General features: G+C 45.5%; 1 protein-coding gene across 1 annotated transcript in view; it reads right to left on the bottom strand.

Annotated features, from left to right (window-relative positions):
* The window catches only part of LOC121289836 (adhesion G protein-coupled receptor A3), a 553,143-nt gene that overhangs the window by 226,966 nt on the left and 299,573 nt on the right, over positions 1–26,604 (bottom strand). Inside the window, exons 8-9 of the mRNA XM_041209725.1 lie at positions 17,067–17,231; positions 11,667–11,865 (exon numbers count right to left, since the gene is read on the bottom strand). Coding sequence (XP_041065659.1) covers positions 11,667–11,865; positions 17,067–17,231 — 364 coding nt within the window. The remainder of the gene's footprint in view (positions 1–11,666; positions 11,866–17,066; positions 17,232–26,604) is intronic.

Genomic DNA, 26,604 nt, shown 5'->3' with positions numbered 1-26,604 from the left:
GTTTTTTGACCGAGTAACAATGAAATAATGGCGATATAATTCCAAGTCAGGATGATGTGTGGTTTGGAGAGGTACTTGCAGGTGGTGGTGTTCCCATGCATTTGCTGCTCTTGTCCTTCTAGGTGGCAAAAGTCACTGGTTCGATAGATGCTGTTAAGGAGGCTTGGCAAGTTGCTGCAGTGCACCTTTAGGTGGTACACACTGCTGCCACTTTGTGCTGGCGGAGAAGGGAGTGAATGTTTAAGATGATGGATGGGCTGCTAATGAAGTGGGCTGCTTTGTCCAAGGTGGTGTCAAGCTTCATGAATGTTTGTTAGAGCTGCACTCAGCCAGGAAAGTGGAGTTTATTCCATCACGCTTGTGTCTTGTAGATGGTGGACAGCCATTGGGGAGTCTCAGGAGATGAGTTATTCACCACAGAATTCCCAGCCTCTGACCTCCTTCTGCAGCCACATTATTTATATGGCTGGTCCAGTAAAGTTTCTGGTCAATGCTAACCCCCAAGATGTTCATAGTGGGGAATTCAGTGATGGTAATGCCATTGAATGTCAAAGGGAGATGGTTGAATTCTCTTTTGTTGAAGACAGTCACAGCCTGGCACTTGAGTGGTGTGAACGTTGCTTGCCACAAGCCTGAATGTTGCTCTGGTCTTGCTGCATGTGGATACAGGCTGCTTCAGTATCTGAGGAATCATGAATGGTACTGAACATTGTGCGATCATCAGTGAACATCACCATTTACGGGTTCTGCTGTGGAGACCTCACATGAGCACTTTGATGGGGCAGAATACAGAAGGCTTCTGTTGGCTATGCACATCAAAATGCTTGGTGCATTGGAAGGCTTACCAAAAAGCCTGCTGTCTGTGTTAAGGAGCATGGAGGAGCATGCAAGAGCCTGGTACCAAGTTAGCACAGAGATTTGAGACCATCCTTTGCAGCGTGAAAGTGGTGGTCAATTCCATGAGAATCCTCGGAGAGGTGCCTATGATGCAGCATCTGAGAGCTAATGTTTCAGCTTCCACTGCACAATGAAGGAACGGCGATAGAGCTGCAGCACCAGGAGCTTTCACTAGTAGTCTGAGAGCTGGGGGAGGATTTTCCCCTCGCTGGGCAGGTGCAGCGGGTGGGCCTGGGAGTGGCTGAGCAACGGTCCACCACCCGTGATCGGGCCCCGGCCGCGATTTCACGCTGGCTGGACAATTAACGGCTAGCCAGCCTGAAACCTGCGCTGATAACCTCAGTGCTGCCGGGGTGGGAGGAGCACGAGTGCTGAAGTGTGCGATGAGCGGGGGTGCGCTCAGTGAAAGCTCCCCAAAAGGCACAGAGCTGCCTCAGGGAGCTAAAGATTTTTGACATTAAAAATAAAGAATTCAAAAATAAGGAGAACATGTCCCCTCATGTCTGTCATGTGACTCTGTCACATGAGCAGGGACATGTTATAAATGAATTAAAAAAACATTTTTTTAAAATCACTGATCTACACCTCATCCTGCCCGTGGATGGGAGTTAGCAAAAAATGCAAAGGCTGCTTGGCCTATTTGCCCACCTGCCGACCCAAAGGTTGGACAGGCAGGGAAAATTTCACTTTAACTAATGAATTAATGGGCTGAACAGTCCTCCTAATAGTCAGCGGACGCGCTGCCGACTTCCATTTGCAACCCGCCAACCGGAATATCGCGTGAATGCGTGCCGCCGCCAGGGCACTTGCCCGACATCATCGGGCGCTATTTCACGCTCATGCGTGTTGGGCACGTGCCCGCCGGCCGCGCTGATAATCCTGGCCCTGAAGTGGAAGCCCAAATTGGAGACGCGCAAGGTCGGTTTGCTGCCACACAAACTCAAAACAGCTGCCATCACGGTTTTACGGTGCGTAAAGGCGCTTGCTGGTCGCCAGGGCATCGTTACTCAACCGACGACTTGGAGTACAAAACCAAAATGCCACAGACGCTGGAAACCCGGAATAAAGGCAGAAAATGGAGGAGATACTGAGCAGGTCAGGCAGCATCTGTGATGAGAGATACAGGGTTTCGATGACCTTTTGTCAGAACTCTCAATTCTTACTAAGGATAAGAGCAGCCAGGGGGGTTGGGGGGGGAGGGGGGGGGGATTTTCCCAGGCTCGTGGGGCAGAGTTTTACGGCAGTGGGATTTTACCCTCCCGCTGTGGTCAATGGGGTTTATAACGGCTTGGCGCATGTTATGGTCCCATCCCCGCCAAAACAGGGCCATAAAATTCTGCCCACGGAGATGGTTGTGGAGGCAGTGGTGGGAAAATTAGAAAAAAATGCAGGCGGACAGGTATTCCGACGTATTCCTGCCTCTTCCCACTTTTCCCAGGGGTAGTTTGAGTGCACTGGCAGCAACCCGCCCGGCAGAGGCAGCGCGCCAATTGAACCTATTAAGGAGCCAGTTAATAAGGATTTTCCAAGTGGAATGCTTCTTTCTCAATTCAGCAGAGCAGTCTCACTCTGTGTCCCCAACCCGATAGTGAGGACAAGGCAAGAGCACAGCAGCAGGACTGCCTCACTGAAACTGAGAAGGTGGGAAGGCTTTGCTCAGTTACAGTGAAGAGCTGCAGACATGGCCAGACTATGAGGAGGCCTTGCATAGCACCTATTCTGCAAGAGAGTGCTCTCACTGCTAGGCAGGTAAGTGCCAACAGCGTTGAAGGGAGTTCTTGACCTCATCCATCTTCAGATGCATTTTCCTGCTATCAACCATCAGTGGCATGCGAGCAGCTGAAAGAGCTACACCCTCTCCCCTCTGCTCCTGGTCTAGGGCAAAGGGCTTTTCATTGCAAAATGCTTCAGCTGCAGCTACAGAAACACCAACAACAGCACCAGTTGCCTTCTAAGCAGCCACATGCCCCTCCACAAGACAGAAGGAATGGGCACTGAGATGCAGGTGGAAGTCAGACTGCAACACAAGGTCTACAAGCAGAGGACCAGCTATTCCAACATGTGAGGGCGCCTATTGCCAGTGCGCAGCAAACTGCCAGTTAATGGAGGCCCACGCTAACTGCCTCACACTCTCACCAAGTTTTATGATCTCTTCTGCAAGGAGAGAAAGCAGGGAGGTGGGATTGTTAGGAATGGCTATGTTCAGAGGAGAGAAGGCCAACTTTTTTGTGGCCTGAGAGGGCCATAGGCTGAGTGACTGTAAGTGTTGGCTGCTCAGATGGGTATGTGAAATGCCTGCAGTGAGAGAAACGAGTGGAGCTGCAAGGTGTGCTGACCTGAGGTATGATGTGCAGGAAAATACTGGGCATGTCAGAGTGTGGGGTTTGGCAACTGAAGGCACTGTGCCACTCACATATCATGCTCTCCTGAGGTTATGGATCCTCATGGTGCACTGTGTCCATGTTAGGGACACACACACTACTCTGCTCACTTCCTTGGTCATTTCCATCTACACCTGCTTGGTTGAAGAAGCTTTCATCATCATCCAACCCTTAGGATAGCTTATCTTGCTCCAGCCCCTCAGCTCCCTTAACTGGACCCTCAGGGAAGAGTGGGAGACATGGAGGGGTTGCTCCAGCAGCCTACTCCTTATCCCACCCCATTCCTATGGGGGCTGCAGGCTGTAATATATGTGCTGTTGAGCTACTCTGAAACGTGCTGATATCCCTTTAAATGGAAATCATTTCTCTGATAAAATGGCCACATCGTTCCACCATCCATCCTCCCTAATTGGTTAAGAAGCCCAAAGGCCAACTGGTATTGGTTTCCTCCAGGAAAGCAATAGGGAGGACCACTAATCAGGAGGATAGGTTCATATCCCGAAAACAATCCTGACAACTGAGAAAAAACTAAGGTGGGAAAATTCAGCCCATGAACTCTGTCTGTTTCTCCAACAGATTACTACAATTGTTAGTAATTGCCTTAAGTAACACTGCAGGGAGTGTTCAAAAGAGCTCCATGAAGCACAAGCCAGCTGCCTTCTTTCAGGAGGACTGCATTCACCCTCCCACCACTGCTACCCTGCTGCTGCTTTGGCCTGTCAGGAGCCAGCCCAGACTACTAGCGCTCAAACCAAGATGATGCAGTCCAAAACCGGAAACCGGGCCCTCTAGGCCCAGAGCTGCTCAAGAGCATTCTCCAAGCCCATCTTCAGTCTCCTTCACTGAAGCAGCCTTCTACCAGCAGTACTGCAGCTACTGGGGTAGTACTGCTTAGTAGCACCAGGACAGGCAAAGGCATTCAGAAGATAGGCATGAAGGAAATGCACGAGGGTTAATAATTGAGTTTTATACGCAATATGGAACGATTTGATCTATCAATTTGATTTTGAATGTTTGTTTTGTGTTGGCTTTCATTTTTACATTGTAGCCAAAAATTCAGTGATGATCAGTGCCAAGGGGATGGTAAAAAGTGGGACAGTTGGTGAATGTGGAATCAGGGTTGCCATTACTGGTATTCCTTTTGGATAAGTTATTCATGGGAAACTTGCAGAGCAAGGGACTCTCTTGCCTACCTGTTTCTCCTCCTGTTCCTGCTCTTCAGCTCCTTGTCATCTATGGTGTGGCCAAGGCTGTCCCTTCAGGAAAGTGGGGCTGTGCATCATAGAGCAGACCAAGACAAGTCTTGACACGGGCTCTGCTGAGTACCATGGGGCTGCTCCAGAGCAGACCAGCTAGCAGAAACATTATCCCAATATGGCAATGGTCTCCTCTATCACATTTTGTGTGGTAGCATGGCCTTCACTGTATGCATACTATGCATGTATGCATGTGATGTTACCAGAGTTATCAACCATATGTTCAGCAGATAGCCCTTGTCACTTTTGGTTTGCCCTGATGGCTCAAATATAGCTTATGCAGTAAACTGCCACTGAATGAAGGCATCATGACTGTTGCCAGGAATCTGGGCAATGACCTGTGAGATTCTCCGCCTATTCACACACCAGCTGGACATTCAGACAGTGGAAACTCTTTCGGTTCCAGCGTAAGGCAGAGATGACCAGGGGCAAATGTAAAGTGATGTGCATGCGGTCAGTGTCACCCTGAACCATAGTGCAGCCAGCAATCTGAGTGAAGCTGCTTAGTCACTCCACCTGCTTCTCTCTGGCAAGAGGAAATGTAATGTAGGTAGCTCCCAAAGAACGGAGCGAATCAGTGTCAGTCGCGCAATAGCGGAGCGTAAACTAGAGATGAGTTGCAAATACCTCCAGTCCAGCCTGGAAAGAGCCAAATGCATAAAACTTCAGGGCCGCAATCACCTTTACAGCCAGTGGCAACATGGTTCTTGTCCTGCTCTGAAGTTGTAGCTGTGGCTGCAGTACGTGGTGGACGTCAGCGAGGATATCCTTACTGAAGCACAGACATCAGACACACTATTCCTTGTTGAGTTGCAGGTCAGACAATTGCTCTTGAACATTCATGCTGAGAATCCATCTTCCTCCCCTCCCTTTTGCAGTAGTTTGTTGTGTTCTGTATCACCTCTGCTTATTCCCAGAGTTATTCTGTATTCTGTTTCAAATGGCAGCACTGGTGTTGCATGTTGATTGGCATCTTGATCTGCTAACTCTATGTACACGAGGCAGGTATTGACTGAGCGTGCACTAGTGCTTGCATCAACATGGCATCAAGTGTGACTCCCACCAGATGTGCATGCACGCACCTCGGTCACCATTTTATGCTTCAAATGACACCCCGAGCACTGAAACAATGGGCAATACTGAGCCAAACTTTACACTGAGCATCCTGTGTGGTTCAATCCCTCTTTGCACCAGTGACTGCACCAGTCTATGTGATTGTGAACATTCGTATAGAATTCAGATTGAGGTGTAACTCTATTTGAATGAAGAGTATGTATCAGAAATGATCAGGTTACCCAATGGGTGGAATCGCCCCAGATTTGCACTATATGCGGTAATGGGTGGGTAAAATGACGTTTTACCCGCCGGTCGCAATGGCGGGTTTTCATGCCACATCATCTCAAAGCCGCCACATTGCTTATGCATTCCCAGGAAACACATTGTTTCCATGGCAGGCGGGCTCTCATTCACCTGCCACACCATCACCTCGTCGCTTCATCACACCAGGCACCATATTTAAAGTCCAGCCCTGTGCATACATCTCAGTGCTTCCACTCATGTCTACTACAGGGAAGATATCCACGAAAGGCAAAAAGACTGCAGCCCCAGGTTTTGTAACACGTCATTGTAATGCCATTTGGACGCGGGGAGACTCGCCGTGAGGTCCTTTACCCTCACTCTGGCTGCAGAACGTGCAGCGGCATCACCAATCCAGCATGGCAGTGGCAGCAGTGGGCAATGCCAATGCTGCACAGAAGAGGTTGGCCATCCAATGCTGATAGAGGATGAATGATCTCATCCATGCAACCAGGGTATGATAACCATCTCACCGCTCTAAACTCACACACTCAAGCCCATCACACATTCACTGGCATCTCACTCACTGACAGCTCAAAGGACATCACCACCCATTCTCATGCACACACTCTCACATCCCCATCTGGCTTCATCTCCTGTGGAGGCTGCCTTCTCAGCCCTCACCATCTTGATGTCGTTTGCACAGATTAACATGTGTTCTCACACCCAGCCTGGGATACCCCCCTTCCACAGGACAACTCTTGTCCTGCAGCCTCTTCCCTTGAGGCCACTTCTTCCCCTTCCCCAAGCAAGGCATAGCTGTGCAGCTGTTGAAAAGACACCCACGTATGGCTGAGCTGGTAGGTAGAGATCTACCCATGAGTCCCTCCTAAAAGTGATGTGGTGCTGTCTGTGAAGCCTGGTGCTGACGACTGCGAGTGCTGACCGAAGCAAGGTAGGCAAACAAACCCCGAAGTCCCGAATGAAGTGCAGCCCGCCAGGTGCATGTCGCTTATGTGCTGTCGTGAAACATGTCAACGTGTTTTCCTGCCGATGTGGGCGGATGATCCAGCTGGGGGGGGGCGGGTGGGGGGGGGGGGGGTGGGGGGGGGGAGAATGAGTCTGGTGGGCTGGCCATATAATGATATGCTGATATATTCCAAAGAGGTTCCCAACGTCTGATGGCAGGAAATGTGGGCATCAGCGGGCTGAGTGGACGATGAAACTGGCTTCACGCCATTGTGAAACCGACTGCGCCACATTGTCCACTCATGCCACCGACCATGCCCATTGCTGGTGGGCACAAAAAATCCCAGCCAATAGTTTCATCAGGTTCTAATTTTTCATTTTTCCGACTGTAAAAATAAACTATCAAATAGTCAAGATATTTATTTTACATCTACATTAATTTATGTATGTGAATGGCTACTTTCTCCAAATAAAGTCATTTTCCACAGAATATGCAGAACATTAATTAAATAACAGTTAATAAAGTTAATTCATGCAGAATAATTCCATGTCCATAGGCTTTTCTGTGCTAGCTTAATGGAGTATCGAATGTAACCCAAGGAACAATGGGGCAATTTTCAAGTAATGCACAAAATGGGCACAAATTCAGCGGAGTGGTTTTGCCACACACCTGGTGCTGTCAGCGTGAAGACCTCCTGATGTTGGCTGTGTGATGTGGATGCCAAGCCAGGGACCCCCAGTGCAACTCGCCAGTTGTGGAAGGAAATTCGTCCAACTCCTGTTCTGGCAGCCTGGCAGATCAGGTCAGGGGAGGAAGGGACAGTAGGTGGTTGATCTTAGGCGATCTTAACGTCCCAACATCGGGGCTGAAAATGGGAGACAGACCCATTCTGTGGGACCCTTAGGCTCCATCTTGCCAGTGGTGGCCAATTAAGAGGCTGTTAATGGGATTGCTGGTATCCAGTTAAGGGCATCAGCCTGGCCCCGAGAGCTGTAGGCCCAGAAGGCGGGCAACTCAGCAGCATCACCACTAGCGGTGGCCAGTGTTGAGGCTGCATCACTGGGGAGGGGGTGTTTCAATGACCTTGCATCCTTGAAGAGAAATACATTTGGTTGGAGGAAGTCGGGGCCTAGCCTAGCAATCGTTGCGGGTGTGGGGGGAGCATGGCAGGGTGCGGTTTACCTGGCAGTCTCCCCATGCAGAAGCGGGGCCTCATGATGCAGGAAAAATGCCCTTTGAGGCAGGAAGTGGCCCATAATTGGCCAGTTAAGTGGCTCAATGGTCGCCTGATGGCCTGCCGCCCTGCCAAATTCACTGCCGCTAACATTCTGCCATTGCAGCAGAATGACAGCTCTCCTCCTGCAGCATCCCCTCCCACCTCCTAGCCGGTTGCCAATAGGCTGGGAAAATTCAGGCCAGGCACTCCTCAGCTTTCTGGGGAGGTCAGGAAGAGCACTCCCACTCCTCCGGGCCCACCAACAAAAAAATTACAAGTTTTTGGTCTGTATTTTGAGCAGTCACAGTGGCCCCTTTAAGATCTGCTCAATGCATACACGATGAGCATGTTACCAATTTGTGCCTGAAATGTGTAGTCATGCTCCTGCAGCCAATGTATGACCCCATTTGTCATGTTTAAGCAGCTTTCCACCTGTTTCATACAAGGCTGCAGTGTAAATCAGGCTTAAGTTCTTCACCAATTTTCAAATGCTGGCCACTCATTTCTCATACAAAGAAACAGATAGTTTAAAATCATCCCCCAGCACCTCTTTACAGGGAGATCATAATCCCTTTTAGATCTATGATTTCTTTGTCGGGGACACTAGTCTCACAGGAAAGCTGACATTAAACAATTACATTCCAGTTTTACATGCGCCACTGAAGAACCAAGGACATTTTGGTTAGTTATATTGGCTAAGTGCTAACTTAGCTGCTTACAAAGTGTGCCAGTGTCCTACTCACGTTGTGTCTTTCATTACCAGAAGGATTTGGATTTCACAGCAGAATCACACAGACCTATCATGTAGATTGGAGCGTTAAGACCGACAACAGATCCACTGCTTTAAGCAAAGTTAAATTTAATTTTTATTATGGGAGTTATGGTATATTCACTTGTATCCTGGGGACTGTATTCTGGAATTTTGTCCATTTTTCAATTTAAAAAAATTCGCCACCTAAGTGACTTTTCTGGTAAGATAAGGACAATTGTCTCTCCCAGAAGGGGATGGCCAGGTGTTAATAAATAACTATGATGGCTTAATGTTGGCATCAGCAATGATTTTTAATAGCTTATTTTGAATTGTTAGGTAGATTATGCTTTGTAATAATCCATAAGGAAACATAAAGGAACAACAAATGTAAGGGTAAGGATCTAATGCTATATTATGGCCAAGACCTTTCAGAGGGACGTTTTGTCATTTGGCTCAATTACAAGGTAGGAAGCACTGAAAGCTTTCAAATAAAATGGTCTACATTTTTCAATTTTAGTTTTTTGTATCTTTCTTTCAATCATACTGCTGAGTTCTACGGACAGAAGGCCAGCAATCATCACAAAGTACCTGTCTTCATTTATTCTTAGATTTTGGGAAGAAAATTCACTTTCTTGAAGAAGAGATTGCCTCCCACTTTTCATCCCAGGAATGAAAGGCTTAACGTATGAGGAACGTTTGAGGACTCTGGGTCTATACTCGATGGAGTTTAGAAGGATGAGGGGGGATCTGATTGAAACTTACAGAATACTGAAAGGCCTGGATACAGTGGAGGTGGGGAAGATGTTTCTATTAGTAGGAGAGACTAGGACCCGAGGGCACAGCCTCAGAGTAAAGGGAAGACCTTTTGCAACAGAGATGAAGAGAAACTTCTTTAGCCAGAGAGTGGTGAATCTATGGAATGCATTGCCACAGAAGGCTGTGGAGGCCAGGTCATTGAGTGTATTTAAGACCGAGATAGATAGGTTCTTGACTGGTATGGGGATCAAAGGATACGGGGAGACGGCGGGAGAATGGGGTTGAGAAACTTATCAGCCATGATTAAATGGTGGAGCAGACTCGATGGGCCAAATGGCCTAATTTCTGTTCCCAAGTCTATGTATATATGTATGTACTGAAACACTTCTCAATCTCAGCCAAAACATGGGGTTGGATTTTACGGCCCTCTGCTGGTGTGTTTGAAAGCGGTCGGGTGCTCATAAAATGCAACATGAGGCCTGCCTGCTGTCTTCCTGCCCGCCCCTGGCCTGTCTCCCATTTTACTGGGGGACAGCGAAGACATTGGGCCTTGCAAATCACTCACCTGGCTCCCTCTGTTATTTTACCTGCGGCAGGGGGATGCCCGGATGAAGTGGGTAGGCTGGTTTTACTGGGTAAGCCAGTGTCGGGCAAGAAGCAAGGGGATGTCTTTGGATGGATCCCCTACGCCCACTGGAGGCAACTCACAAGGTCATAACTCCCCCTTTAGCCCTAACCCCCCTGACCTCTCAAACCTGGCCTCCCTCACCCCACCTCGCCACTGATACACCCCAGAGTCAACTTCAGTCCGGCTTCCATAACCTCCTCTTCTTCGGAATCTAATAATACTGGATTGGCTGGCAGCACTCTGAGGTGGGACTTCCTCTTTAGATGGGGGTGGAAGTCTCACCCTGAATGTAAAATGGTTGCAGAGCAACAAGCCTTTTTCATGGCCGGGCGCCTGACCAATTCTTCAGTCAGGGGTGTCAGGAAACATGGCGCCCTGTAAAATCCATACCATGGTTTGACTCAGGAGCCATGCTATGCCTAATGGTACAAAGGTCTCATTTGCACATGACCCTGCATTCTCCACACAGACAGCCCAAGCACCTGAGGAGTGAACTTGCTAAATTAGGGGTAGGACTTAAGACAAAACTTCCCACCGCAGGGAAACAAAGAGCGAGCCTACTGGGACACATTCAACCCAATAAAACCATGATGGAACAGAGCTGGAGACAGTCAAAACCCATGTTTAAATTAAAAGGATCAAGAACACAACAGATACAGAAAAGGATTTTTTGTTTATCTGCTTAACAACATTAAAATGATTAATACGACAGTATGATATACAACTTCAGTTAAAACCTTTCAGGACAACAACTATACTTCTGCATCCAAACAAAGCCCAAGTTTACAATTATTTGGCATACTATGAAGATATATTCTGAGGTATCGCACAATACTCGAAGTACAGTTTCTAACATTCTAATTAATGATGTCCTCAAGTGCTCGTAGGTAGGACATGTGTTATTTCAAAATGACTCAATTCTTCAAAGGTCAATAATTAACATGATTTTTTGAATAATAACTGCCTATTATTTGAACTTTTGCGTTTTCAAGTTGAAGTGTGTCAGAAATGGACCATGTTTCTATTGGTGGATTCCCAGTTAGATATTGCAGTGCAGGGCTCTCTGTTTTGACAAAGTTTGAGCCTTGCCTCACAAGAGGACTCCCTACTGGGTTAGTGTGAATTTTCCACATCCTATGCAAAGCCACCTGTATGATGAACTCCTAATCTACTGCTAATCAATGCAACATTGTTAAAGTATAAGAGATAAGTTGCAGATTTTTTTCTGTTAAATACAGATACTAGAATTCATTTCTATGCAATTATCAAAGCAATAACAAGGTATTATCCCATAGCTGACACTCCCATGCAAACCCAGAACTGGATTGAAAATGCACAATAACCTCATTTCACTTTGAACTCTTGCAGCTAGGAGAGAAGGATGTTCATGATTGGGGTCTCAAATATGGGTCCTAAAGGTAAAAATAGTTATTCAATGCATTTTTCCATTCAATCCACCAAAAGTCAGATTAAGCCTGTTAAGGACTCCACATATTTGGTTATACTGATAAGTACCTGGCTGAATGCATGAAGGACTCTCGTAACTTCATTTGCATAAGCGCACTCAGTGTAATTCCCATCTTCCCAGCGTCCACTTCTATCACATTTACGCCAAGCTTTTCTTTGCCGATGGTCTCCATAATAAGGCACAGATCCAAATGGATACCGAGTACAGGTGTAGTATGCTGTGATACCAGCCAATGTTCTGGGCCATCTATAGAAAAGTGAAGAGTAGTAAATAAGAAAATGTGCTTTTTTAAATAATACTCAGATATTTGTTACAGTGATGAATTTTGAAACAACAGGAGGAATTGCTTTATAAGACAGAAAGGATAAAGCGGAAAATACTATGGTTTTCAAATTTAAAAGTATCAATAATTGCTGTTATAACGATGGGATATAATGATTCAATAGTTATTTTATCAGTCTCTAATAGCACTGGGCATTGTCCTGGAGTTTGGCAATACACTGATGAGGCTGATGGCATTTGTAACACGGGTGTGGTGGGGGGGGGGTGGGGTTTGTCCTTTCAACTAACATCTCCTAAAATGGAATAACAGGGATTTGTCAGAACTACGAAGGTGAAACCTGGCGGCTCAGCAGGAAGGTCGGCAAGTTAGACTGGAAACCAGGTCCACCCAGTTTCCAAATGCAACAAATTATGGTCCAGTTGGAATGGGAGTTGCTTGAACTCATCACATTCCTGGTTCTGGGAGCTTGTCTGAAGGTACTTCCAGATTGTTCCAGGAATACCACCCAAATCAACACCTTGTGGTCCAATCTTTTGAGGACAGACACAGGTCACATACTGGGCTTTATGGTGCTTGCAATAATGCAGGAAAGGATTAGAGTCAATTGCAGAAGGAATGATGATCAACCCAAAAAGATTGATCATCTTCAAAGTATTACCACTTTGCTGCCTGAGGAAGGCCCTTAAACCAATTTTCTTCAGCCCTTTCTGGGATTTTCGTTCTTGCTATCACAGCAGCAGGTTTCTCAGTTTGATGGCAGAGTTGGCCAACAGACTAACATAGCAGCAGCCTAAAGCCGCTCCCCTTCCCTACGCTCACCTCACTGCTGCCCTTTTAAGAATCCAGAGAATTGTGGTTCTTCATTCACTCTCAGGGAGGTGAGAGCAGAGCAGGAGAAAAGGGCGGGGGTGAGAGCAGAGCAGGAGAAAAGGGCGAGGGGGTGAGAGCAGAGCACGAGTAAAGGGCGGGGGGTGAGAGCAGAGCACGAGTAAAGGGCGGGGGGGGGTGGGCTGAGGGCAGAGTATTAAAGAAAGAACAGTCTGAGAGTAACACAGGAGAAAAATCACAAACTGATGTCACAGTGCAAGGTGGGGTGGTGAAGTTAAATTACAGGTAAACAATTGATTTAAACTTTCTATATCCTAAATTAGATCAATTAATTAGTTAAAAGCTGAAAATATAAGCTAAACTGCTTAAATAGATGAACTTTAATAAAGCAAACAAAACAATGTGAGATAGGGATGGCAGTGCAGGTGGTGCATCACAACAGCCCATGTGGGAGTTTGTGGAGAGCATAAAGACCACTTCAGCTCAAAGTCATTGAGCTAGAGTCTGAGGTACAGACATTGAGGAAACCCAGCAGGGAGATAGTTGCCTGGACACTTTGATCAGGGGGCAGTCATACCCCTTTGGTTTCGTTGTGGTACAAGTCTGATTGGTGGTCAGAGATGAGAAGGCATGACTGCACGTCAGGCAGATAAGGGGACCCAGGTGCAGTGCTGGAGGAGTCTCAGCTTTTGCCCTTATCCAACAGTTACAGGGTTTTTCTGCCTGTATGGTTGAGGACAAAGTCTGGACAGGAATACTCCATTTTAAGTTGTAGATAAATTTTTGGAAACCACAGCTTACATCGAAGCAAATGGTTCCATTTAAATGTATGTATAATCGGCACATGTGTTTCCAGCCCAAGATCTTCGGCTCAAATATATAACACAAACATGGGGCAGGATTTCGCCTTTGGCGGAGGCAATCAGGATGCCGACCGTGATCGGCTCCATACCGCGACTTCAAATGGTCAGGCCAATAAAGGCCCGTCCAGTGTGGAACGTAAGCGGCAGCGCTGCCTGTGCAAGTGGGGGGGAGGAGGGAGAGCCAGGCCTAGTGCACAGTTCACACACACGTGCGAAAGAGCGTTTCAATCTCCCTAAGGCACGAAGCTGCCTCAGGTAGATGAAGCGCTGTTTAGGAAAAATCATAAAGAAAATAAAACACATCCCCTTATGTAACTCCGTCAAATGAGCTGGGACGTGTTTTTAATTCAAAAATAAAATTTTTATTTGATGTTTATTTGCTTTAGGAAACCTCATCCCGCCCGTGGATGAGGTTTCCTAGAAAAAAACGTAAAGGCCGCTGGGCCTTTTCCCTTGCCTGCTAACTGGTGGGTTGGACGGGCAGCGTAAATTTGGCATTAATTAGCTTCTTAATGGCCTTAATAGGCCTTTTCATTTTCAGCGGACGTGCGGCCAATTGCGGCGTGTGCCCACCGAATGAAATATCGTGAAACTGTGCGAAGATGTCAGGACACTTGCCTGACGTCATCGTGCGTCATTTTACACTCAGGCATGTCGAGTGTGCACCCATACACCGAGCGTAACATTCTGCCCATGAAATAAACAAAACACAAAGGCCAGTAACGTCCAAGCTCCAGGGTAGTGTAACTGGGGGCTACCCAAAAATGCACTGATGAACCCCTCCCCTCGCCCACCCTGAAAGTCCCAGGTGAGGATTGCATGGCAATTGTCCGGGAAGATCAAATTTCCGATGGACAATTGCCTTACACTGGGAACCATCCAAAAAGGCGATTTAAATCGCAACTTCAGGATGGTCCCGACTGTCTGACATCAACAGTCACCCAGAAAAAGTTAGAATGATTAAAGGCACTTCTGGCTCCTGGGTAACTATTGTACTGACCGTCCCACCACCACCCCCCCCTGTCCCCCCAAACCCACACGGGACGCCCCAACCCCCCATTGACACCCCAACAACCCCCTTGACTTGCATAGCACCTCCCCACTGACAGCCCCCTACCAACTGACACGCTCCCCCAACTGACCGACTCCTCCACCGCCTGACCACCCCTGATTGACCCCCCATGAATAACACCCCCCAAATGACCCACTTCCCCTGACCTACACCCTGCCGACTGACACCGCCTCTAGCCCCACCCCCGGGACTGATCCCTTCCCCTATCTGACACCCTTCCAACAGACCTCCAGGCCAACACCCCACCAGATCCTTCCCACTTACCTCGTACACTTACCTTCTTAGTGGCCTGGATTTTTAAACTTAGCTGGTTTAAAGTAGCTAGTGCTGTAAAAAAGGGGACATGATTTACTTACCTTCGACTCTACAGCCCTCAATAGTAGGCCCCGGGAGCACGCTGCACCGATCTCACCAAGCCTGAGGCAGAAGGTCGAGGGAGATAGGAGCGTCAGAATTGAAGGTAAGAAATAATGAGTGGAGTGGCAATCTGACTCAATTGCCACTCCACTGGAAACTATGGCCTTTTGTAAATAAATCTTCTACATTCCCAGTTGTGTAACAAAGAATCAAAGAGAACAGGTTTTGTTTTTCCTGACTGTTCTAAAATAAAACTATAAAATACATCCCCAAGATATAATTGGCGTATTTTTGCAAGATAGATTTCCCCTATGCTCACTCATGTTAATTTGTTTTATCTCTTAAGATAACCAGTTTGCCTGTGTTTTCCTGCTGTTCGTGAACGCTTGTCCCGTTTTTTTTGATAGTTTCTCGACCTCGGCCTCCTTCCTGCAGAGCCAGCGGCCACTCTCCAGGTGGTGGGAACGCTGGTTGGCGCCATCTTCCTCACCACGCTCTGCTTTGCCATCATGCTCATGGCTGTCAGGGGTTTCAGAGGGCCCCGAGGTATCCCAGGTACGACGGTTCTCCTGGTCAACTTCCTGGGCGAGTGTGAGTGACCCTGGGCTGCTCCTCCGCCAACGCTGCTGTGGAACATGCAGAGCCCTCGGTGCAGATTCAAAAGAATGGCAGGCCGGCTTGGCTGCCAATCGGAGGAGCATGGTCCACGGTGGTGTTGGAGGAAATGGGGGTGTACTGGTGCCAGTTCTGATGAAGGGTGCCTGAGCCGAAACTCTGTTTCTCTCTCCACATATGCTGCCCGACCTGCTGAGTATTTCATGCTTTTTTTTATAATATATATGTGTGGCAGCTTTAGCTTGGTGGTGACAGCCTCACCCCTTATTCAAAAGGTGATTGGATGAAATCCCACTTCAAAGATGAGTACACAATCTTGGCTGACATTTTAATACAGAACTGAAGGAGTGCTGCATTCTTGGAGGTGCTGGCTTTTGGCTGAGGCACATTAACCCAAAGCCCCATCTGCTCTTTCAGGTGGACATAAAAGATGCCATGGCACTATTTGAGAAAACAATGGGATATTGTGATGGCAGAGGATGGGACAACTGTAATATCTTTCTGGATACATAGGCTGGATGGCCAGGAGAATTCTTTATTTGTATCTCTCTTGTGATCACAACCAGAATTTATTCAGAAGGGCTACTTGTCATATATTACTGTGTTGAACCCAGAAAGGAACTTTACAGCGAAGGGGAGCACAGTCTCTTGAGGCAAGTGTAAGAGCACATACACACGTTATTTCTGACCTGAACTCCTCCTTTGAAAACCTAGTAAAATATCAATTTAAATGATTTTATTTGAATTCCAGTTTTTTAATTTCACCTTGGGGTATGTTAGTGGTGGGAAATGGAATATCTTCCACCTCAGGCACGCAAAGGTGACATTTAACCAATCATATGACACCATCAGGGAGCCATGCTCGAAGGGAGCAGTGTTAAAAAATTATTGCTGAAGTGTGAACAATCTTAACAACATCACCAAATTTGTGTCCTGCTACGTTCAGTTTTATGCTGCGAAACCATGCTCACTAAGAACAGGGTTTACACTTTCAAACATGTGTTTTTGATTTTTAAGTTCTGATTATTGACCTGAAGCGTTAACTTTATTTCTCCTTCCACCGATGCTGCCAGACCTGTTGAATATTACAATACTTTCTGTTTTTATTTCAGATTTCCAGCATCTGCAGGATTTTGCTTTGGATACTTTCCAAACTTATTTCATAGAAGAAGTGCCATCAGGAAGGGTGTGAACTCAAGTCTTGAAGTGCTGAAGCCACTACAGAGTTAGTTCCCCTAAACCACTGGCTTCAATAAGCAATGTGCAACATCTTACAACAACATTTTATATTTGCATGAATAACCTTATTTATGTGGCAATCTAACTCGGCGTTTTTGTTTCTATTTTTGGAACGAAGTTTCCTTTCGTAAAGTTGGACACCAATCCAAGTTCTAACTGTTACATGCTGATAGCTATGTATAACACATACCTGAAGTCTCCTTTATTGTTGGTGACTGGCTCTGCGGAACAGTATGGTGCAGCCGTTTCCAGCACCATAATCTCTACCTTCTTGCTGCTGTTCCCACGTGAGGTAGTGATTAGGCACTCCCACTCTCCTGTTGCATCAACATTGATGTTGGACAGAATCAGCTCACTGCATATACATAAAAAAAAAAGAATTCTTGATACACACTGATTTGGAGATCTTTAGTTGCTTTTGACAATTGGAGTGGTGGAGGGGGGTCAATGTGCTCTTTGGAATGTTTATTAATCATTCACATTCAGTTTAGTTAGTGTCCTCAGAGCTTTTAAAACCTGCATGCTATCAATCATATCAGAACTTCAAATATTTTCTGTGTGTTCCCAATGTTTAGTTTATAAAGTAAACACAGATAACTGCATAGAATCATTGAACATTGCTTTTGCTGTGTCGTGCTGTGAATAAATTATATACCACAGTCTTGCTCTTTTTAACCTGGTGAAGAAGTGCCACTACAATTTTCAAAGGGTTAAAAGGCGGCAATTGTTTAGCCCAGCATGGGTCTAAGTTAAACAGGGACTATATACAGAAGCATTAGTTTAAACACACCTATTAATCAAATGTAAATTGAGGATTAATTCTGACTGCTAGTTCACTCTAGCTAGAATATCACAAATAGAATTTAAGATAACATTATCATTTTAAACTATTTCATATAATTTTATAGGACTAAATTTTCACCATCTCAATAGGATCACATTGAATGAAATAGAATTCAATTTATTTTTACTGCGTCTGATGGCATAAAGTAGTTCCCTAAATTCTTCCCAAAATTTTCTTTCCTTCCACATCATATTCAGTCAGGGAATTTAAGCTCTTTGTTATTTCACAACTTTCTTGAGTGAATGTACATGATTAACCAACAACAACTTGCATTTATATAGCACCTTTAAAGTAGTAAAATGTCCAAAGATGTTTCACGGGAACAATTATCAAACAAATGTTGACACTGAACCATAGGAGAAGATAGTAGGTAAGGTGGCCAAAAGCTTGGTCAAAGAGTTGGGTTTTAAAGAGCATCTTAAAAGAGAGAGAAAGAGAAACAACAACTTTACGGAAGGAATTCCAGAACTTAGGGCCTTGGCAGCTCATGGTACAGTCGCCAACTGTGGAACGATGAAAATAAGGATGAGAACTTCAAAATTGTGGCATTGCTGAATCAAATAACAATGTAGTTCAGCTTGGGCAAAATGAGCTCAGAGAGCCAGCAAGAATAAAGTCTCAGTTGAGGCAAGTCAGATGATGGAAATTGCCTTGTGTCTAAGAGGAAGATCCTCATGATAGGGAACCAAAGGTCTAGTGAGAAGGAGGAATTGAAGAAGATCCGTATTAGTAAAAAAAATGATGGTCGAGAAATTAATGGGGTTAAAAGCCGAAAAATCCACAGGGCCTGATAGTCTACATCCCAGAGTACTAAAGGAAGTGGCCCTGGAAATATTGGATGCATTGGTGGTCATCTTCCAAAATTCTATAGACTCTGGAGCAGTTCCTACAGATTGGAGGGTGGCAAATGGAACCCCACTATTTAAAAAAGGAGCGAGAAAAAAAAGAGAATTACAGACCATTTAGCCTAACAACAGTAGTGGCAAAAAGGCTAGGGTCTATTATTAAATACATGGTAACAGAACACTTAGAAAGCATTAACGGGATTAGACAAAGTCAGCATGGGTTTATGAAAGGGAAATGATGCTTAACTGATCTACTGGAGTTTTTTGAGGATGCAACTAGTTGAATAGATAAGGGAGAACCAGTGGATGTGGTGTATTTGGATTTCAAGAAGGCTTTTGATAAGGTCCCAAATAAGAGGCTAGTGGGCAAAATTAAAGCACATGGGATTGGGGGTAACATACTGGCATGGATTGAGAACTGGTTGACAGAATGGAAACAGAGAGTAGGAATAAATGGGTCTTTTTCTGGGTGGCAGGCAGTGACTAGTGGTGTACTGCAGGGATCAGTGCTTGGGCCCCAGCTATACACGATATATATAAATGACTTGGAAATATTGCATTTGGTTCCCACATCCAAGTTTGCTAACGACACAAAATTGGATGGGGTTGTCAGTTGTGTGGAGGATGCAAGGAGGCTTCTGGGAAATTTAGACAAGTTGTATGTGTGGGCAAACACATGGCAGATGCATTATAAAGTGGATAAAATGAAGCTATACGCTTTGGTGTGAAAAACAGAAAGGCAGAGTATTATTTAAATTGTGATATATTGGGAAATATGGATGTACAAAGGGTCCTGGGTGTCCTTGTACACCAGTCAAAGAAAGTAAACAGGCAGGTGCAGCAAGCAATTAGGAAGGCAAATGGTATGTTGGGCTTCATTGCAAGAGGATTTGAGTTCAGAAGTAAGGATGCCTGACTGCACTTATACAGGAACTTGGTGAGACCACACCTGGAGGATTGCGTGCAGTTTTAGTCTCCCTGCCTAAGAAAGGATATACTTGCCATAGAGGGAGTGCAGCAAGTGTTCACTAGGCTGATACCGGGGATGGCAGGACTGTCGTATAAGAGACACTTGTTCAACTGGGCCTGTATTCACTAGAGTTTAAAAGAATAAGAGGGGATCTGATTGAAAGGCATAAAATTCTAACAGGGCTAGACAGACTAGATGCAGGGAGGATGTTTCTCCTGGCTGGGGAGTCTAGAACCGGGGCCACAGTCTCAGAACACAGGACAGGCCATTTAGGACTGAGATAAGGAAAACTTTCTTCAGTCAGAGGGTGGTCAACCTGTGAAATTCTCTAACACAGAAGGATATGGAGGCCGGATCACTGAGTATATTCAAGAAAGAAATTAATACATTTTTGGATATTAGGGGCATCAAGGGGTGCGGAGAGAAAGTGGGAATATGGCGTTGAGATAGAAGATCAGCCACGATCATATGGAATGCTGCAGCAGGCTTGAAGGGCCGAATGGCCTACTCCTGTTCCTAGTTTCTATGTTTCCATGATGACATAATATTACCATCAAGAACAGTGGAAAAACTAATTAAAAAAAAGTTTGTCTAACTGAAGCAAAAAAAAACTGGAGACAAAATGAGGAGAACACCATTCTGTTTGCTTTGAGAATTTAGTTTTGTTAATAACTTTTTCCCTTTAAATAGTCAATCAAATGGACTTATAATAATTATTCTTTTATATTTTTCATAGACAGGACCCTATGGAATGCACAATTTTGCAATGAAAAATGAAGCTGGCTCAATGAAAATGGGAAAAATCCAAAGGAATAGCATTTCCATGTACATAATGGCTGCCTCACTTCAGCTGAGCTTTCGCAACTCCCTTGCAAACATTACATTCTTCAGTCCCCACAAATTACTCAGTGCATAATATATTTCTATTTCAGCTTTAATTGTGGTAAAATGAAGAAGGTGAAGTGTTGCCTTTATACTTAAATCATTGTTATAATTCAGACTTTCCCCTTCCCTCTTCACTCATGGTCACAGCTGAATTCAGTGTTTATAGACACCATCAGTGTTATGATCCACAGTCGACTGCTTTATGTGTGCCCTGAATGGAAATAGCTATTGACTATTTTACACCAAAAATATTTTTATAAATAGAGGGGAGAGAAGGCAGCTTCCCTTAGGATGATATGACATCTATATACCCCAGGCAGCCCCTTAAAGGATTGAAAAAGCGTCATGTAATTTCAGCAGTTACTGTTCATGGTATCAACTTTCGAGGAGCCATATCATGGCTTGTTTCCATTTTTGAGGCTCTGTTTAACAACAATATTGTATTTCTGTAAGATAAGACTATAATGCAGCGGTAGTTCATGGAAGCTTGCCTCCTTGCCCCACGCTTGCGGAGTGTGCCCCTCATGCTATACGTAACCAACTGTCTCTCCCAAATGGAGTGAGATATCCTTAGTGGACCATGGCTATTTACTAATGCAGCAAAAAGCTAGGAAAAAGTAGACACTCTCAATGTAGTATTACCAAAGGGAAGCATATAATTATCATTTGTGACAGTCACATTCACTTATAAGTAAATGAACTTGGTGCATCTGGTCCAAATAGGTTTTTCAGGAAAGGCCACATTAATCCTCTTTGAACAGAAAACATCGTATAACAAAAGCAGATGTGGTTACTCCAGATACTTTTGCTCAGGCAAACAGCAGGACCATTCCATGACAGATCTGTGCAACAGAATCTGCGGTGCAGCATTACAGCACAGGCTCCATTTAAGGCATGTCCTTCATGATGGGTCTTGGCAGCTGCTGCTCTATGAGGAAAATCATCAGCCAGAGCTGCAGAAAGGAACCCTGTTTTCTAAGCAGCTATCATCTAGACTTTTTGTGTCTTCAAATAATGTAGGAATGGTGCACTTATGCAAAATGAATGCATCATGATGACCACCAGAATATCTCATTAGGATTTCATTGATGATGGCCAGAATTTTATCAGCAAGCCATGGGTCCCTATGCTTTGCCCAATTGTGTGTCCTGAGCCCATGTCAGTGTGCAGTGGGGTCACAGAGGCTATTTTACCAGCAGTGTCCAATTAAGAAGCCACTGCCAGGACCGACATCCAATTAAAGACAACAGCCTGCCCTTCCGAGGTGCCAGTCCAATCAGAGGGCCAGCAGCTCGGAAGTGCCACCAATAGAAGTGGCGGCTGCAAGGGGAAAAGGTGCCTCCATCTTGAGATGCCCTCACAAGTAAGTAGGAACAGTTGTTTCTGTGTCAGACCAGGCAGGCAGGCCATGGCAATTGGAAAAGTGGCCCCCTCCAGCAGTGGCATCTCAAAGGCCATGGAGAGGCCAGAAAGGAAGGTCTCCCCTCCCATCAGGGCCTATGGGCCCTGACAATATTCCAGCAATAGTACTGAAGACTTGTGCTCCAGAACTTGCCGCACCCCTAGCCAAACTTCAGTACAGCTACAGCACTGGCATCTACCCAGCAATGTGGAAAATTGCCCAGTTATGTCCTGTACACAAAAAGCAGGACACATGCAACCTAGCTAATTACCATCCCACCAGTCTATTCTCGGTCATCAGTAAAGTAATGGAAGGGGTCATCAACAGTGCTATCAAGCAGCACTTGCTTAGCAATAACCTGCTCACACAGGGTCACTCAGCTCCTGACCTCGTTACAGTCTTGGTTCAAACATAGCCAAGAGATGAGAGTGACTGCCCTTGACATCAAGGCCACATTTGACTTAGTGCGGCATCAAGTAGCCCTAGCAAAACTGGAGTCAATGGGAATCAGGAGCAAAACTCTCTGCAGGTTGGAGTCATACCTAACACAAAGGGAGATGGTTGCGGTTATTAGAGATCAATCATCTCAGCTCCAGGACATCACTGCAGGTGTTCCTTAGGGCAGTATCCTTGGCCCAACTATCTTCAGCTGATTTTTCAATGACCTTCCTTCCATCATAAGGTCAGAAGTGGGGATGTTCGCTGATGATTGCAGAATGTTCAGCACCATTCGTGACGCCTCAGATACTGAAGCAGTCCATGTCCAAATGCAGCAAGACCTGGGCAATATCCAGGCTTGGGCTGACAAATGGCAAGTAGCATTCGTGCCACACAAGAGCCAAGCCGTCGCCCCTTGATGTTCACTGGCATTACCATCACTGAATCCCCCACTATCAACATCCTGGGAGTTACCATTGACCTGAAACTGAACTGGACTATCCATATAAATACTGGGCAACAGGGGCAGGTCAGAGGCTAGGAATCCTGTTGTGAGTAACTCACCTCCTGACTCCCCAAAGCCTGACCACCAAGGCACAAGTCAGGAGTGTGATGGAATACTCCTCACTTGCCTGGATGAGTGCAGCTCCCACAAGATTCAAGAAGCTTGACACCATCCAGCACAAAGCAGCCTCCTTGATTGGCACCCCAACCACAAACATTCACTCCCTCCACCACCGATGCACAGTGGCAGCAGTATGTACCATCTACAAGATGCACTGCAGAAATTCACCAAGGCTCCTTCGACAGCACCTTCCATATCTATGACCGCTACCATCTAGAAGGACAAGGGCAGCAGATAGATGGAACCCACCAATTCACTCACCATCCTGACATGGAAATATATTGCCATTCCTTCACTGTTGTTAGGTCAAAATCCTGGAACTCCCTTCCTAACAGCACTGTGGGTGTACCTACATCACATGGACTGTAACGGTTCAAGAATGCAGCTCACCACCACCTTCTCAAGGGCAACTAGGGATGGGCAATAAACGCTGGCCCAGCCAATGAAGCCCATATCCCATGAATGAATTTTAAAAATCCCCAGGAAGCAATTAAAATGCTGGCAGGGTCATAAAATATCCGTCATTTAGCCTGTTAAATTAGTTAATTGGCCATCCATCTGGTAGTGGGTGGCCAAGCTGCAGCTGTTACCATCTTTAAAACAATCCTGTGGTGGTAGGAAGACAACTGGTTTCCCTCCTGACACTTTCTGCTGCCATTTCACTAGCAGTTCTGCCTCCCAGCAGATCTCCAAATGGCTGGTAAAATGCCAGCTGATATTTCCAACATCACTCGCACATTAATAGAATAGATGCCCTTTCCAGTCATAAATGGATGATGGGGTTGGTTTGAGGAGCCCTGAGGGACATACAGGTACCATCTATTGTGCTGTACACTCTTTGCAACTCAGCCAGCATTAAAAGGTCCACACCTGATCCAGGTAGTCAACATTCCCTTTCTAAAGAGAGTGACGAATGCATTACCCCTTGAAAATATAGTAATTCCTTGCCTAACATTGTTCCTGAATTCCTGACATCTCCAACTTTAAATGAAACAACATTAAGCGAATTAGATTTTCTTATTATCACCAGTGTAAAAACTTTAGTTAGGACTTTTCCCATCAGGAAAAAAGACATAAAAACTTTAAATAGTCTTCATTGCTAAATTACTATATTCATAAACAAGATAACGTTTAAAATTAAATCAATTTAAATACATAAAAGAAATATGCTAACACTTTCTACTTACCTCCCACTTTACAGGGCAGAGTTTTCTGCCTGCTGGGTGGGCAGGCCTGACCCAATCTCCGGTGGGCGGGGAGCTGATCCCCGCCGGAGAAGTGGGGCCTACCACCATTTTATGTGGGCGGGCCAATAAAGGCCCGCCCAGCGTGACAACCGAACGGAAGCGCTATGCATTTCCTGTGCAGGCCGGGGGGGGGGGGGGATTCCCCAAATGCAAGAGTGCGCTCTTTCACACATGCACACAAAAGAGCGCACACCTCCCTGAGGCTAAGTGCTGCCTCAGGGAGATCACTGACAGTTGTATAAACAATAAGAATAGAAAAAAAATCCTCAACATGTCCCCCTCATGTTACAATGTCACACAAGATGGGACATGTTAATAAATTTCACTAAAACTTTATTCAACTTTTTAAATCCCTACATGAAACCTCATCCCGCCGGTGGATGAGGTTTCATGTTTTTTTCTATTCCCAGCCGCCGTTTCTGGCCTGCCCACCAACCTTAAGGTTGGACGGGCAGGTCCTTTAATTATTTTAATGATTTAATTGGCCATTGACAGGTCAGTGAACCCGCAGCTGGTTTTGCTGCAGACCCACCTTCCTGAAGGTTTAAATGGACCAGGATGTCCTGCGTCATTTTGCATATTGGCGAGTGGGCCACGCCCCCTGCTCACCGACAGCAAATTCAGCCAACAGTCTTTCTTGTTCAACGCCTTTTCCGCTCCTCATCTCTCCCAGTCCCCAACCCTCCGGCTCGTCCAGCCAGGATTCTGAATTAGAGCCGAATGTGCTCCCTGACCCTCCCACTGGCCAAGCTTCCCGCTCCCTGACCCTGCCGATTGCCTCATCTCCCGCTCGCCCACCCTCCCACTTGTCGCTTCCCTCTCCTTCACTGTGAGCAAGGGCTCAGGAGATGAGCAGCGAGAGGCAGGAAGCAACCTACAGAGTGATAGCAGCTTCATTTTGCAGAGTTGTGGATGTAGGCCACAAGTTGGAGGGGTGGCCAACGGAAAGGTCGGCGAGCAGGAGGATCAGCAAGCAGGATCATAGGCAGCAACCAGTAGTGTTACACTCGGTGTCAAACTACGTTAATGTGAGGGTTTACTGTCTGGAATTTCTTACTTACCTGAGGTATCTATGAAGAGCAGACTTGCTGATGTGGGCATATGTCCTCTTTGGCTACGTTCAGCTACATAAAAGCTTAATGTAGTGATGACTTTCATAACTATTAGAAGAGTTGTCCCGACAACTAAAATTACCTGTAAGTTGTCCTGGCATCATAAAGTGGAAATGGTGAAGATAGGTGTCTTCTGACATCCAGCTCGAACCACCTGGGCCTTTATATAAAGTTCCCGAGTAAAGACAGGGGTAATACAACTCATGAGGTGCAATCACACTTCCTTTGTTATCTCTAAATCAATTAAACTCTGTCACCCAAATTATGAAGTACTTTTGGAAGCCCCTAATTAATTCCTATTTGAAGAATTTTGTTTGCTACAAATGAAAATGCAGCTTCAACAAATCTACCTCCACTGCAATAGTTATTAGTACACATAATACAAATTAACCTAACTTTGGTTAGTAAAAAATGCTTTGCAAACAGCATTTGAAATTGCCATTTGGTTTTCAGCGACACTGGTGCACTGGTTCTGTATGGACCAGCTTCATGACCAGGGAAGCACAGGCTAGGAAAACAAAATTCAGTGTCGGGACCAGTAAACATAATTTTTCTAAGTGGCGTGAAACTTGCACTGACCAATCAAGCAGTCACAACAAAAATTACAATTTTTTCACCTCAAAGGGAGATGCGCAGCACATCTCTCAAGTTATCCAGTTATGTACCAGCAAACATCTTAATACCAGAGTTTAAGTATAATCCTTCAGAACTACACAACCCTAGTAATTTAACATGTCCCCTTATTTTCCAACAACAACATTAGGGCTTTGGTCTTTAATATGCTGTTTCTATTCTATACTTACTTTTATTAGTAAAAGTCTCTTTGTTATTTCTAAGATCATTATGATATACCCTCTTTGCTAAGGGAAGTCAATTCACCAGAACCTTCCTCCAAAAGCAATTGATTCAAAAGCCTGGCTGAACGCGAGGTAAAGTATAATCAATGGAAGCAGGCAAATTGAAGTCACAGACACTGCTTTATACATCACATGTAAATTACTCCCAAAAATTACAACAGCCTGCTTTAGTCAGAAGGGTTCAGTAGTTCAAGTTGCTGAACTCTTCACAGCCATCTCATATATCACTGTATCATCAGGCTTTAAGTCATGTGAACATTTGAAGGACTTCACAAATGAGTTGTTTTGAAATTTTTTTTTAGGACATTCACTCATAGGATGTGTGCTTCACTGGCTAGTCCAGCATTTATTACCCATCCCTATTTGCCCTTGAGAAGGTGGTGGTGAGCTGCCTTCTTGAACTGCTGCAGTCATGTAGTGTAAGTATATCCACAGTGCTGTTAGGAAGGGAGTTCCAGGATTTTGACCCAGCAACAGTGAAAAAGCAGCAATATATTTCCAAG

The sequence above is a fragment of the Carcharodon carcharias genome, chromosome 17 (genome assembly GCF_017639515.1).
Source record: "Carcharodon carcharias isolate sCarCar2 chromosome 17, sCarCar2.pri, whole genome shotgun sequence".
Lineage (NCBI taxonomy): Eukaryota > Metazoa > Chordata > Chondrichthyes > Lamniformes > Lamnidae > Carcharodon > Carcharodon carcharias.
This window is presented reverse-complemented; position numbering and strand designations above follow the sequence as displayed.